This window comes from Lissotriton helveticus, chromosome 1_1 (assembly GCF_964261635.1).
Source record: "Lissotriton helveticus chromosome 1_1, aLisHel1.1, whole genome shotgun sequence".
In the NCBI taxonomy this organism is placed as follows: Eukaryota; Metazoa; Chordata; class Amphibia; order Caudata; family Salamandridae; genus Lissotriton; species Lissotriton helveticus.
Window position 1 is genome coordinate 911257807 of NC_136057.1, and position 16431 is coordinate 911274237.

At 47.5% G+C, this 16431-nt stretch overlaps 1 protein-coding gene across 3 annotated transcripts in view; it reads left to right on the top strand.

Moving 5' to 3' along the window:
- The window catches only part of RASSF3 (Ras association domain family member 3), a 617435-nt gene that overhangs the window by 246642 nt on the left and 354362 nt on the right, over positions 1 to 16431 (top strand). The window contains exon 1 of one of the 3 annotated variants that reach the window (XM_078676182.1): positions 5125 to 5398. The exons of the other annotated variants lie outside the window; for them this stretch is intronic. Within the exon in view, the coding sequence (XP_078532308.1) occupies positions 5329 to 5398 (70 nt within the window). The 5' untranslated portion in view covers positions 5125 to 5328. Of the gene's footprint in view, positions 1 to 5124; positions 5399 to 16431 lie in introns of those variants that run through there. 3 annotated transcript variants of the gene reach the window in all.

Sequence of the window (16431 nt, forward strand, 5' to 3'; positions counted from 1 at the left end):
CAAAACCATAGGGCAGTTAGTTACCTGGTCCACTCGTGCTGAAAGAGAAGCAAGATACATCAACTGGTTGTGGTTAGGTGCATATATGCTTTCAAATATTATCTCAGAGCCATCCAGCTCCCCTTTAACAAGAACAAACTGGCCCTCTTTATCTATCTGGACAAGCAAGGCCTTAAAGGGCACTCCAGGTCTGAATTATCTATGGGCTCCTCTAGCGTAAGAAGAGCACCGTGTGGCAAACACTGGTCCCCTCCATCTGTGCTGTAGATGGGCAGCTTCTTGTGTCGCAAGGTGTTTCCTGGAGGAATTCTGCGTATACCTCACATCATATCAAACATGTATTCATTTTGTAGGGCTTAGCTGCCAACCCCATCCCTCTTCTGTTCCACGTGAGGAACTAGTAAGCTTTGTTAGTGAGAGTCATTATTGGTACTTTGTCTCAGAATCTAGCTATAATTGATAGTCTCTACAATCCCAGGGCGTTCCTCATCACCCAGGGCACACACCCAGCCACAAACCCTCACCTATTAATCTTGCAATTACAAATATAGAACACATTTTCAACTGCACCGCCACCTCAAACAATACCGAACTTCCCCACCCCAGATCAAAGTAGCAACGGCTCTTCGCCCAAACATTACAACTTCTGTAATCATAATATACCTTTGTCCTCTGTATCAGAGTAGGATGTTCACTGGGTGAACGTGCCATTATTTAAGAGTAACCAGCCTCTCTCCCTCAAGTGTCAGAATATGATAATATTAACATTACTTGGATAGGCACCACAGAGATCTGTTGATTAGTGGAACAGCACCCCCCCATCCATGAACACCTTGATCAGCTTAATCATCAGGTACAAGGCACTTCCGAGCAGTACCTCTGCTGCGGTTAACCCCCTCAAGATCACTCCCACCCTACCCCACTCCTAGACCATCTGCCTTCCTAGGTGTGAGCTACGGTGGCCCATTCTCTCAGAGTGACTGTGCCTCTTATTCTAAGTCCAAAATTGAAAATTCAGAGGCTCCACTACTTTCCATGTCTGAATTTCGCTGGAGTTAATTTCCATTGCATCTACCACAGCATCAGCTCTTTCCTTTTCAGTTTGATGCCACCAAAGTTTGACCGTCTTTTTCTCCTTTTCTTTTTCCTAGGGAATTTTTGTTTGCCCTACACATCTTCATCATTCCTGGCTTCCTGCATTTCTATCCGCACCCAAGCTTAAGATGGTTCAGTGAGGAACACATAATGGTCATTAATCATCACTTTTCATTTAGCAGGGAACAATAAAGCATAACAGAGTCTGGCCTCCCTCAGGACTTTTTTTTTATCTTAATTGAAGGACCCTCTTGAATTGCCCGGCTGCCGTGTAATTGGGAAACAGCGCTATTGTACAGTTATCAACTTTGTATGGACCAGTATCCTTGCCTTGTGTAAAAGTGTATTACAGTCCCAGTAGTGAATGAGATGAGCCACTACTGGCTTGGCGCCCCCACCCGTAGGAAGGCGACGGGCCAGCACCCTATGCGCCCTTACCAGTGCAAAGAATTCCGAGAGTCTCTGGAGGTCACCACTGTCATGAACCATTATTACAAGTATCAGACCATGTCCATTGCTTCAGTGCCCTCTGGCAGGCCCACCACTCTAGTGTTATTACGTCGACATCTGCCCACTGCATCCTTTGCCCTATGTTGAAGGAAGCAGATGCTCTCTCTAAGGTCTGAGTTCTCTTGCTGGACAATTTTGCAGTTGGGCGAATTTCTTTTAAAGCATCCTCCATGTGTTTAACCCTATTGGTTTGCTTCTGTTCGTTATCACACAGGATGCTGATTTAAACTGCCACAGTCTTAATTTTATCCCCATGGGGCTCCCTAGAGGCCAAGATTGCCTCTGAGTTTTGTCAGGTTTCATCTGTATGATAACATTTTCTGTCTGAGGCTTGTCTTGAGAGAAGCTCAAACATTCTTCTGCCAGATACTTTTCCTGAGTGCTCGGACCATCCTGGACTCTGTGATTTTTACTTGCCTTAGGTTTCCTATATTGTTGATATCAATGTGCAGTGCCTTCACACCACCACCAGAAAAAGTGCATAGCATATCCAGGAATGGCCTCTCGGAAACTATAACGTTGCTCTGCACAACCAAGTGTTTATCTATCCCAAATCCATGGGGGAGTCCACCAAGCTAACCTACAAATGTGGAGGGCCCCACCAGTGCAACCAGAACTTCTAACAGTTATCTGGTTATTTAGCTGTACACATTATCAACACAATGCCTCAGTAATAACACACTTAGCTCTATGTATTATCAAATCCTGCCCACGCCTTTTTCATATACCCTGGTCCCAGCAGATCCAAACATGGATGCCTCCCTCCAAGGTCAACCCACCTCACACCACAAGCCAGTGGGCACCATCTTGCTTAGAGGGTTCTGTCGCAAGCACTCCAGGCATTTGTACCACCATCTGAGCCCGCAAAACTTGGCCTGCATATCCTGCTCTCATTGTGCGTTAGGTCTAATAGCAAATCATACATTTTCAAGACCTTCAGTATGAAAAGTATTCTACGGTGCTAGGTGGTTGGCAGAGTCAAAGAAAAGAGAGTCAGCTGCGCAGTCTGCTAAGTGCTTTAGAGCAAATTCCGTGTCCACTTGCATCCTTCATAAATAAGGCTCCCTGTTTTCTGTTTTTAGTGATTTTTACAGATAAATACAGGCAATAAAACATTTATTTTCTTGTCTGAATTTATTTCTAAATGTGGATAAAAACGGAAATTAGGTGCTTTTTAAATAATTTTAAATACACTTTGCCATGACTTCCAGGCACATACATGTGTGGGTTGATAGGTAAGGAGGTTAAAAAAAAAAGGAATTTTAATTAAATGTTTTAAAAGTAGTAGCCATGCACAACGCTGATACTGAAATGAGCATATTTTCATATAAGTGCATTGATTTATCTTCTGCGGGTGTTCATAAGTCTGTTTAAGCGCAGAGATACCCCTTCGGGGGGTCGATTCTAGCGCTATATAAACAGATAAATAAATAAAATAAATAAATATCACTGAAACCTGGCAGGCATTCAAGCTTGACTACATATTTATTGGTTAAAGAAATGTGGAAATGTACCAGTTTCAGCTTTACTTTTTTCACAAAACCCATAATAAATATGGATAAATACAGACAAAGTTGCCGAAAAATAAATATGGATAAATACAGATGGAAATGACAAAAATAGAAATACCATAAAACTGGGAGCCCTATTCATAAACAATGGGGTCCATACCTTGCCACAGACACTCCGCGGAGGAAGCTAATGTGACTGCATCATGATCCTAATTTCCAGGGCTGCTGCTCCCCCTTCACAGCCTTGCATCAGTATTTCCAGATATGTCCCATCGCAGGCCTTGTCCAGATATGTCCCATCGCAGGCCTTGTCCAGATATGTTCCATTGCAGGCCTTGTCCCGATATGTTCCATCGCAGGCCTTGTCCAGATATGTTTCATTGCATGCCTTGTCCAGATATGTTCCATCGCGGGCCTTGTCCAGATATTTTCCATCGCAGGCCTTGTCCAGATATGTTCCATCGCAGGCCTTGTCCAGATATGTCCCATCGCAGGCCTTGTCCAGATATGTTCCATCGCAGGCCTTGTCCGGATATGTCCCATCGCAGGCCTTGTCCAGATATGTTCCATCGCAGGCCTTGTCCCTGCCACAGGTCTGGATGCTGCTCTCCCTTCGTCCAGCTGCCGATTCACCAGGCTGCACCACTTACAGATGTTTTGTTCCATCAGGTAGTGGCCGGTGCTTCACTTGCTGTGAATGGCCTCCCTGCTTCACCTGCAGTGTCCCCCCAGCCACAGCTCAGGAATACCGTCATTCAAGGCTGGCCTGCTTCACCACATCCATGCTCCGTGGACCTCATTAACCCTCCCGGGCTCGGACACCGCCATTGTAATTGAGCAAAAAATGGCATGTGGGTTTCTTATCACTCCCCTCTGCCTTGATGCAGGTTACCCTGGATAAAGTTGAATAAAATGGGTCTATGGGTGCCCCGGATTATTTGAAAGGAGCAATGGTTCAGGCCCAGACCTCAGCCCAGCACGGCTTACTTCATGCCAGGTTGCCTTGGTCCCCACCCCTCTTTGTCTATCCAGCTTGGAAGCCATGTAAACTTAGGATGTTATCTAAGAACATTCGAATGTCGGTGTGTGTCAGACCTTGGGCCTAGATTTAGAGTTTGGAGGAGAGGGTACTTCATGACAGACATGACGGAGTATCCTCTCAGTGTTGGATGGACAGCGGATTCCGTCGCTGAGTGAGTGCCCGGACGGCCAGACGCAGTATGGGCTGTTAGAGTTTGGGTGATTCGCCCGCCAGCTTGATTTAGAGTGGGCAGTCGAATAGCCAGTTTTCACTGTCCTTCACTGCCGGTGAGGGACAGTTAAAACGTTTAAATCCTTCCACATCATGGGAGATATGGGAGACGTTTTTTAAAAACAAACTCCCGCTTTGGGAGTTTGTTTTTAAAAAACAAAACACGTTAAACTGTTGTCGAATGCCCGTCAATTTGAGGGAACCATAAGAAATCGCCATGACAATGGCTCATTCCAATGACTCGAGATGTCTGCGGGGGTGACGGACATCTCTAAATGCGGAGGACGGGTACTCCGTCAAGATGACGGAGTATGTTCCTCTGCACTCCAAATTAGGCCATTTGCTCTTAAACAGAACAGCCAAATATTAAGTAGTTAACCGATAATAAACTGTGCACAAAAGATTTTCTGCTTTTGTGATCGCCAAAGACACCCACCGAAGAAAAAGCAAGCGTGGGGCAGATCAGGAACTTGTTCTGGATAAACTGATGGGAATTAACCAGTTGTAATAGTTTCAACGGCTGCTCTTGGAAATAGTATTTACATTGATTCCTGCCTCCGATAATCAGATGACGTATTTTAGGCGGCCTTTCAGTGGCTTGTGGCACCCTACACATCGCATATAGTAAGCAATAAATAGCATCCTGCTGAACGCGCTCTTTCTGTAGTCAGTGCTACATGCGGCACGTGCACCTGCACCGAGGCGCGTGGCGGTGCCCCTTTAAATATCCCCCGCGCGCCTCTGTGGCTGTGCTCTGCACTGTCTGGCTTCTGCTGCTGTATTTGAAAGTCAAATCCTGGCCGCTCCGCCGCGCGGTGGAGGTGAGCGCTGCTGGCGCCGGCCGGCGGGGATGGAGGCGAGACGAAGCCCCTAGGCCGTGGCCGTCCGTATGCAGTGACCCACGCCCGGGGCGAGGCGCGCGCTGACTGCACCACCGCCGCGGCGCAGCGCGAGCCTGGCATGGGCACAGCCATCTACAAGCTGTCCAGCAAGATCAAGTTCCAGGTGAAGAAAGGCAAGGCTGGACCAGGTACGGGGGACTGATTCTGGAGGGGGTGGGGACGAGGGAGCCAATGCCATCTATATCTCAGCTACACTGCTGACCATCAAGGCGCCTAATGACATAGCTGTTTAAGGTGCATATCCTATGTGTGGTAGGTAGTATAAAAACAAACAATAATAATAATGATAAAAAGAACACTAATATTATTATTAATAACAATTATATTTGTTGTTATTATTCTTTTTCGTATCAGTTTTTTTTATTATTAATAATATTTGTATTATTATTATTACTAATAATAAATGCATTGTAATCATAATAATCGATGAGGCCAACTGTTCCTTTTTGTAACCAGTCAATTGCGGCCTTAGCATTTGGGCTGGATTTACACTGCAAAGAACTGGTATTTCTATTAAGTGTGCAGTCCAGTCTGCCACACTGCATGAAGGCACCGATGATGCATTACTTTCACACTGTAGTATTCTGAAGGCGTGATGAAGAGTCTGGGTTTTGCAGCTTGCAGCTTCATGCCTGTAAACTGCGGCTGACCCTCCTCGGGGCTGCACCCCCTGCACTCCCAGCTGATAAGAGTCCTTTATGCAAATGGGCCATTGTCAGCAATGCAAATCTGGGACAAGTGGATGCACCAATGGGCAGCGAGCGCGGGTGCGGATGTGGGAGCCCTTCTCAGTGAATCAGGTCCCTGTCTGCAGGGTGTGGACACATGCCCGCCCCTCCCGGAGAGTGAGACAGGCGCGTGGGTGGCAGTGGTGGCCGGGCACTGGAAACTTCATGGCTGGTCTTCTGAGGCGCCCAAGTAGGAGTGCCCATTGTCTCGGAGCAGGGCCCGCAGCACAAAGCCTCTTTTCAGCACCACAGGCGGTGCACTCAGATGCCTTTGAAGACGTCATCACATATCTTTTAATGCATTTTACAGATAAATATACCATTTTGGCAGAATGTTTTATTACTTTTTCTTCTTCGTGCGTAGATTTGCAGCGACGAGGTGTGTGTCCCTGCTTTTCCCTGAGATGCTCTGGAGGCAGCTTGGGAGTCTGCCTGGAAAATAGATTATGATATTACCGAGGGAGTAACTATTGACTGGGATGAATTATACATGAGAGGAAACAAATCAGCCCGAGGCACAAAGTATGCTCTCTGATGTCATCACTTTCCTACTTTCTTTGCAGATTAAACAAGGCTGACCTCTTTACTTGGATGTACAGGTTTGCGGCTGCAGAGAGTGGTGGGCTCAGCGTGAACGCCTTGTACTATCTGCAAACGGATTTCAAGGTTAAGCAGTGCCCACTGTACTTCCCACGGAGTCCAGCAGAGATACCCTCTCCCAGGCTCTCTAGTGCCTTTGTTGAACAATAAATATATGAAAAGAGGCTCCTGGCACAAACGCTGTGAGTGCTGGAAGTGCTGGGCGCTGGCCTGGGCCACTGGAATTATGCGGCAGCGGAGGGGCAAATTATGCAACAGAGTTGCCAAAATTGTTCAACAAGAAAAGGCAGATTATGCGGCATAATGCTACACATTTGTGATCGTATTTCTGCATTTTTACTCATTTTTACACTTGTTGATGCTGTATGGGCATAGTTTGCACCTCAGTACCGGTTTAATAACCAAACATATCAGTTAAGCAACAGAAAGGTGACCAGTCATCCTTTGCACAGGGCTTTCCGCTGTGCTGCAACACGTGACTCTGCGTTTTTAGTAACTTTTGAGCCGTTTGGGCTAGAAACAAAACATTTTTTTGTTTAAATCTTCAGATTATGCAGCAGATGTTTGATTAAGTGGCAAATGTGGCAAATATATATTTGTGCAAAAATACAGTGGACGCACAATAGCATGATTCCATGACCCTGGCTCTAACTTTGCAAGCTTTATATCCAAGTGTGGTGCTACCTAAAAAAGGGAGGTCATTTCATTGACCAAACAGTCAGGGCCCGCAACAATGGGCAAGCCGCTCCTCCCCTGCCCTTGAGCAGACTCGCCCACCCCCAACCAAACCCTTCTGCTGTCTCACAGTGTGAGAAGCAGAAACATAAAATGGTATTTAAAATACCATTTTATGTGTTTATGTTTCTGCTCCTCACACTGCAAGAACGTAGTGGGGCGACGCTCATCCGCCCACATGGAGGAGGCGCCTCTGAATTACAGCAGGGTGGGGGGGCACTGGGTCGAGGGGGTGCTTAAGGAGAAAGAGAGAGGAGAGAGGGAGAAGGAGAAGTAGGTAGGAGAGTGAGGAGGAAGGGAGCTGGGCTGATTTGAACAATATTGCCAGGGCTGCTTTGGATTCCTAGTCTGGCCCCGATTCCACCTCCCGCAGTTCTGCAAATCTGTGGACCCGGAAATATCGGGGCTGAAAACTCCAGACCTGATCATTCCAGGCCCAGAGACACCAGACCCTGTTACAAGCTGCAGGGGCAGAGGGCAGGATCCCAGCCCAGCCCCGGCCAACCTCTGTAGCAGCATGAGGGGAGCAGACAGTGCTGCTGCGGACAGGCACTAACCTAGCATCACCACCTGTCTGTTTACCCCACAACCCCCAACAGCCCTCCTGTTGACAGGTCTGCCTGTTCTGAGCAGGTGGAAAAAGTCATCAGTTTTCTCTCCAAAATCTAGGGAAAAACACATGGAAAAATAACTGGTATCTCTAGGTTCATGTAGATATTCCTCATTCTGGGGCATCAACTCATAATCCAGGTCTTAATGCCAAATGGAGGCATGCCCTCTCAGAAGATCTTCTAGATGTTAAGAAGGTCTGGAAACAGCTTTTTAAGAATGTAAAAATGTCCTTGCAAGAAAAGTAGTGATACACTGGTTAGGCTGAAATAAATAGGTAATTCCAGGTAAAGGTATCAATTATGAGAGGGGTTTTCATTGCATGTATTACTTTTAGCAACACAAGTTTGTCCAAGTATAGCTCAATGCATCTTCATCTCCCCATGTATAGCCATAATATGCAGAGTGCTGGCTCACCTGTACAGGCACCGCCTCATATTCTGGGTGAAAACCCATATGCCCAGGTCCCCCCGCTCTCTGTTCAAGTCCATCGCGCTTTGTCAAGATAAACGCTCTCATACCCTGAACATCAGTCGCAGACATACAAGTTCTAGTGCCCAATTGCAGACATCTTATGCCAAGTGCAGCAGTGGATGCCTATGCGCTGCCCTTAATATGGCAGGTGCAGACTTATATGCCCAGGTGCTGCTATCATGTCACAGTCACACATGCCGGTTTGTATGCCCAGGTACATCTTCAATGTGTATAGGAAACAAGGACTCGACTGATGTTGGAGGGATTTAGTTCCTTGAAAAGATCTACAATATGAATACTTCCACAAAATATTTGGTAACTTATTGTGGAATTGTCATTGTGATTAAATGCTCTCCAGGGGACTCTTCCAGACACATGTAGGCCTCATTGTTGGGCTGATCAGCACTCCCCACACATCTACAGTATGGATGGAGTCTCACCTTTCGATGACCTTCATAACTAGGTCGAAGCATCAGGGCTCAGCCTTCTGGAGGGTGAACCTCACTGTAAAGGAGGCATTGCCTCATTTGTGTAAGCAACTACTTTCCGCAAAACTCAGCAACAATGTATTTGTTGCTTCATTTTATACATCACACTTTTTAAAAGAAGGGCAAACTGCTTTTACATTGCCATAATATCTTTAAAAAAACTGCAAAAATTCAAACAGTGAATTTTCATTTGGTTTACACTGATTTGTAATGATTGTGAGTACTTATTGCTGGTGAATTAGTGAAAGAGTTCATGTTTGTGACACTTGGTGCTAAGTTCAAAGATTTCACTACAACTAAGTTTCAGAGATGCAAAATACGCCATTTGCAATTGGAGTGGAGAAACGTTCATGGTTTTGGGAGGAATCGGGGCAGCTCCAGTGTGAACACTCACAGGGTAGTGGTATTCACAAACTGTTTGCAGGTTGTTTCCTTTGCTACAAACATATTCCAAACTACTCCTGTTAAAGGAGTGGGTAAGTGCATTTGCACAGTGGAAAACGGGAAGAAATGCCTTCATATTTCATGGAAATGCAGAGAAGGGACTTATCTATTGGACACATATGTTTACAGTAGAGAAAACGAAAGAGTTAAATGTGCGATTGTTTTAATCATGGAATGGGAAGAGTACATGTTTAGATGCATGATTACTCCTGAAAAACAGCAACCGTTGTAGATTGCTAGCAATATTTCTGTGATTCTTTGTGCACCCCCCACATTGAGCAATCTATATCAAATGTAGGAAGAATCCTACAGGAATACATTTCCTACTTTTGCAAGCAGGCTGTGTGAATCAGGCTGTGTGTATTCTCGGGATGGTATTGGGACTTCGCCTTTGTGTGGGGGCTTGCACTATGTGTTTCTTGCATGTAGATGGGCTTCAGCTTGTTAAAGTCATTCCTACAATCTAATGAATGAATGAGTGTATGTGGTTTTTGTGTCTGGCTGAAAAGGCAATGGAGTTTTTACAGAAGTAAAGGTAAATATACAGTTGACAAATGACTGGAGGGGAAGCTGAGTTGTAGGAGCAGAAGAGGGCTCTTACTGTGTTTTAATGTAATGTGTCTTAAAGACGCGTTTCTTTAGGAGGGTTGCATTGTCCCGATGGATACAGGGGTGTCATTCCAGACTCTGAGTGAAATGAGGGAGAAGGCCTTATGCCTTGTTTTCAGGTTGAACCTACCAGACAGCACAGGTGCTCTGGTTGCAAAAGACCTATTGCCAGCTTGCCAAGATCTTACAGTGGACTAAAAACCCGGCCTTTGTTCACAATTAATTGGCTTTATTGTCACTCTAATTTGATTGCTTCTTATTCAAAAGCTTGCTTGCCTTGTCCAGCTTGTGTTTGTCTAACTCCTGGAGCATTCCCTCTTTACTTGTGTCCTTCCACTGCTTAGTCTTGCCTACAAATGGTCATACTTAAACTGCACACTCACGCAAACCTCCTGCCCATCAGGAGCACAACACCGCTTCAAAACCATATAGTTTGCAAAGTGTATGAAATCCAACTGCAGTGTCATGCACCACACCGCATGCTCCCTTGCGACACACACATAATGTTAGCATAAATATAACACACCGTCCTGCGCACTATTTTGCATCATAAGGCATCACCCTCAATTGGGACACTTGTACAAAGGGCTGCTCTCTGACAGAGTGAAAGACAACTGATCATCGCCAATCAAGAGAGAAACAAGTCCTCCCTCACTGCCACCCTCACAGATAAAGCACCACAAAGGTCTTCTTAGATCACTCACTTTAATTCACACTAGCTCTCAGAAAGCACTTGGAATCTAAACACTGTACTTATTCTCTATTAACCACCCACACAACCAAACAACAACAAAAACACAATCAATTCAGTGATGTTTCTTCTCCAGTCTAATTGGGGGCCTTCTCAGGTCCAGGTGCAGCTTCATATTGTGATCATAGGAGCTCTGCCCCCATTAGTTTCTCCCCCAAAGCAGGCCAAATTCAACATCATCTATAGGTGTTTGACACCTGTAAATGATATAAATCACACGCTTCCTGATGGGGCCTTGACATGTGTTGATGCGCATGAGCAGACATGCCTCTCTCTTAGATTGACTTAAAGCATTTGCCAGTTGGGGCTCTCACGGCCCTGCAGTGCTTGATTCGTAAAAAACACATAAGTGCCAGGGTTCTCGTTAGCAGGGCACTGTAGCTTACATCACACATTGCCCCTGCCATGCTGCCAATGATAGTAACAACACAAGTGTGACAATTCAGACTATTTCAATCCCCAAAGCTATAAGAATGGCGTGGGTGCCAGGTAATAGTCCATTTAATGTTTGGTGAATTAATAATTAACTGTTGTTACGGTCACTTCTAAATTATCCAGACAGTGCCACCTTGTGGCAGACTCTCACAAGCGTTGTAGTTGCACCTATTACTTACTGGTAATTGTGTTCCTCTGCGTCCTACTCTTGCTTATCCCTGTTACGTAATGAGGCCCCTGTGCCTTGTAATATAATATAAAAAAGCACCACCCCCACCACAACTCCTGTACACACTAAGCCGCTTAAGACACAGTTGGCCTGACAACCGGGAGGGAGGGCCGTAACGGAGAAAAGCAGGAGTAGGACACGGAGTAATGCAATTACCGCAAGTAATAGAACAATTACCGCCTCATCCCTCTCGCTCATTTCCATTACATAATGAGACATACTAAGCCAAAAAAGACCAGGACAATTGTACAATTATCTGCTGAGGGAAACTCAAACAAAAATGCACATCCAATTATGAAAACAGGTCCCGTCGCAACAACGTCCGCATTATAGGGGTCCCTAAAAATCCCAAGGCCTCTGCCACCGACCTCCTGGTGGAAGATCTGGTCTCCAACCATCTTGCTCCCGCTGGACTTACAAGATTTTTTGCGGTCGAGCGCGCACACCGAATCCCTGCCGGTAAGGTCCAACCGGGTGCCCCCCGAGACCCATAATTGCTAGACTGTTCCATTTCAGGGACAGGGATGCTATCCTGCAAGCCTCTCGAGACAAGGGCCCTGTGACTTTCGAAAACGCCACCGTGAACTTTTACCCGAATTTTTCCCCGTTCGTCCAGAGGCAGAGAATGGGATTCCAGGGTGTCAAGCGGCGGCTACGGGCCTTGGGCCTCAAGTATGCCATGCTGTTTCCGACCAGACTTCGTATTGAATATGGGGAACGAACGTTTTTCTTTGATCGCCCAGACAGCGTCGGCGACTGGCTGGACTCTTTGCCAAAAAGGGACGATTCCACTGAGCGCCCCGGCCGCGCCGAGGGTGGCCCGTCGCAGCAGGAATGACTTGTGGTTCCCGATGTCTGAACTTTCCAACTTTTCCAGCTGAGTTTGGACACTTCTTCTTTAGTGCTTCTTTTGTTTGCTCTGGGGTGGCGGGGGTGAAGGGGTCTCTTCCTCCTCTGGGGTTCTTTGTGTAGATTAGTTCTTTCATGGGGCGACAGGCACACTGCAAGTTGGGGTGGCTTTCAAGTCTAACGCAGGGGTGCATGGTGGGGGGTGTTGCAATGGGTTTCAAGTTGGGGGGGTGGGGGGGTGTGTGTGGGATTGTTTTCATTCACAAGGCATTCAAATGTTTTCCTTAATTCTTTCGTTCTATGGGTACCGTGTGTGGGGCGCTCTGCCTCTTCTGGGGGATGGGGGATGGTGAGTTAAGACTGCTATCGTGGAATGTTAATGGGTTGGGAGACAGGATAAAGCGAGGGGTAGTGTTACAGTATCTTAGGCGTCATTCTCCTGATGTAGTTCTCTTACAGGAGACTCATCTTATAGGGAACACTTGTCGAGCCATGAACAGACGTGGATACCGCCTTGTTGCTCACTCTGGCTTCACCTCGGGCTCCAGGGGGGTTGGCATTCTTATTCGGGCTTCTCTCCCCTTCGAGATTGACGAGGTTACTCTTGATGATAGGGGGCGCTATGCAGTGCTCACGGGTAGATGGGAGGGGAAGACACTGTCCGTTCTCACGGTATATGTCCCCCCGGGCCTACAGGCTGCCACATATGCTGACTTGGGTAGGGTTCTACTGGGGCTGCCTGAGGGTCTTCTTATCCTCGGAGGGGATTTTAACTCCGTTGTCTCTGGTACTGCTGATCGTTTTCCCCCCAGGGACCTGGCTAGATCCCATATGTGGTTGAGTGCCTTCCTTGATACCTTTGGGCTCGTAGATGGCTGGCGGTTGATGCACCCCACACAGCTTCAGTATACCTTCCATTCTGGGCACATGGTAGTCTCTCCAGACTAGACTATTTTTTAATGCCATCGGCCCAATCCTCCTCCATTAGTGAGATTCGCCATTTTCCCAGGGGTATTTCAGATCACTCCCCCTTGTGGCTTCGACTTGCAGCGGGTGGGGGAAGTGCGGACAGAGTGGCTCCTATCAACCCTTGGTATTTTCGTGACCCGAAAACTCGCTCAGAACTTGTTAAAGCCATGGATTATTACTTTGCTGATAATGTGGGATCTGTGTCTTCTTCTGTGTCTTTGTGGGAAGCATTTAAGACTGTCATACGTGGGCATTCTTTCTCACTGATTGCGGCAGCCAAAAAAGCCAAAAATGAGGAGACGGTGCGCCTAGAAACTGCGATTACTGCACTGGAGAGTGACCTTGATGCAGGAGTAACACGTTTAAAACTGCATTCTCTCAGTCTGAAACAGGCCGATTACAGATCAGTTGTCACTGATGCGGCTAAAGTGATGCACAGGGAACAACAGGGGAGGCTGTATGATGTGGGTGACAAGGCCGGTAAATTGATTGCATGGCTGGACAGGAAAGAAAGAGTGAATTGTGTCGTTCCTGTGATTGAGAGGGCGGATGGTGAGTGTGTTACCGACCCCGCTGGGATTGTTGAGTGCTTTGTTGATCACTTTCAAAAGGTATACGCCTCGGTCTGTGACAGAGACGAGGAAGACTCCCGGTTGTTTGTTCGCGACATTGCGTTGCCCTGTCTCTCCGATGAGGACAGAGACCTCCTGGATGCACCCCTTACAGTGGACGAAGTAGCGGACGCTATACGTTCCCTCCGTTCTGGCAAAGCAATGGGCCCCAATGGCTTGCCCATTGAACTTTATAAATTGCGACCTGACAAAATGGCGCCCCACTTGAAGGATATGTTCCTTGAGGCCCTTGACTCTGGTTCTCTTCCCGCTGATCAACGACTCGCCACTATCGTGATGATTCATAAGGAGGGTAAGCCCCGGGATCGCTGTGCCTCATATAGGCCTATATCTCTGCTCAATGCCGAACCCAAAATTCTAGCTAAATTGTTAGCTAATCGCTTGATTAAGGTGATCGAGGACTTGATTCATCCGGATCAGTCCGGGTTCATTCCCCATCGGAACACCGCCCTTAATCTTCGGAGACTCCAAGGAGTTCTCGCGAGGGCTGCGACTCTCACTGAGCCGGCCATTTTGGCCTCCCTTGACGCTACCATGGCCTTTGACACCATCGAATGGCCTTATCTGTGGGCGGCCCTCTCAAAATTTGGGTTCGGCCCCGTGTTCATTGACTGGGTGAAACTTCTCTATGAGCGGCCTCTTGCCCAGGTGGTGGTCAACGGGAAGGCGTCCGGTGTTTTCGCACTCGGTCGCGGTACTCGACAGGGCTGCCCGCTGTCTCCATTGCTCTTCGCTCTCGCATTGGAACCGTTGGCGGAGTGGCTCCGTTGGGAACCTTCTATGAAAGGGATTCGGTGGGCTCCCGATTTTGAGGATCGTGTCTCGCTATACCCAGACAACATTCTCCTATACCTGACTTCCCCTCAGAAATCCTTGAACGTACTTTTCGATGTTCTTACCTCCTTCAGGAAGAACTCGGGTCTCGTTATCAACTGGACTAAATCCTGTGTCTACATTTTGGCGGGTGGTCTCCCCCCATTGCCACGTAGATTTCCTATTCAAGTAACAGAGACCGGTTTCAAGTATTTGGGGATATATGTCTCTTTGGACCCCACCGTCCGTTATGAGCGCAATCTGCTGCCCCCTCTCCAACGGCTGAAGCTAGATGTTACACGCTGGCGTCATCTGCCACTTTCACCGCTCGGACGTGCGGCTCTTTTTAAAATGATGTCGCTGCCTAGATTTTTGTACGCGCTACAGAACTCATTTGACCCCGTTCCCTCTCGCTATTTTTGGGAGGTGGAGAGCTAACAACGGCAACTGATTTGGGATGGCCGAGCGCGCGTTGCTCTGTCTAAACTCACGCTTCCGTGGTATGACGGAGGCATCGCCCCTCCCGACATCAGGCGCTATTACTGGGCCTCCCAATTAAGTGCGGTCAATCACGCAACGTATGTTCCCGGTCCCGCTCCCGCCTTCGCAGTGGATAGACACCTTCTGCCGGGGGGGAATTTCAATAGGGCGTTGTATTCCAGGGGGCTCTGTAAACTACTTACCGGACCTACTAAAGTCGCGGTGCGTGTGTGGCATGATGCGAATGCGGCCTTGGGATGGAAGGATAGGCTTACACGTGCGACTCCTTTGTATGACTCTGAATGTCTGGGTAACCTATGGCGTACGAAAGGTTTTGATAAATGGGATATGATTGGAATCGCTAAGGTGGGGGATCTCTGGTCTAAAGGCAACGTTAAGTCCTTCGAGGCACTTAAGGCGGAGTTTGAACTTAGTGACAGAGAATTCTTCAGGTACGCTCAAGTCCGACATGCCCTCCTGTCGCTCTTTGCGGTAGGTACGGATATCCCGGAGTCCTCACCCCTTGAGGGTCGTATTCTGGACGGACATGTGCCTGACAGTACTATTTCATTAATCTACAAGAAATTGATTTACAATAGAGCAGACCTGCTAGTGCGCTTGAGGGCCTCGTGGATTGCCGATGGTCTAGAATTAGATGATGAGGATTGGCAGTCCGCTTTATCCTCGTCAAAAGTAGTCGCCATACCCGCACGCCTTAGATTCGTTCAGCTCAAGATCCTCCACCGGGTGCATGTCACTGGCCCGAGTCTGGTGCGCATGGGGTACGCTTTTGACGATTTGTGTAAGCGTGGTTGTGGTATGACTGGCACTTTTCTCCACATTTTATGGGAATGCCCGGAGGTGGTCGAGTTTTGGTCCCGGGTGCATGTCATCATGGAGAGGGTTACTGGGGTGGCGCTATTGCCCGAGGCCAGATGCTGCCTCCTGAATGTCTGGGAGCCTAACGACTACAATGCGGCACAGATCACCTGGGCGACCCTTGGAAATGTGATCGCCAAAAGAGACATTGCACAGCTCTGGGGTTCCCATAAGCCTCCGACCGCGACATCATGGGCGGAGAATGTTGATTGGTGCATGTTTCGTGAGAAGACTGTGTACTTGTCACGTGGAAGGCCCAAGAAGTGGGGCAAAATTTGGTCACAATGGAACACATATCGTGGTAATATATGCACTCCCCCTCAAGACTTGTCTCCTGATGATACTTTGTCCCCCTGATTGACATTCCGCATATTCACTACAATGTATCGCTATTGGTTTCCTCGCTGCCACCCCCCATGACATATCGAGTAAATGCA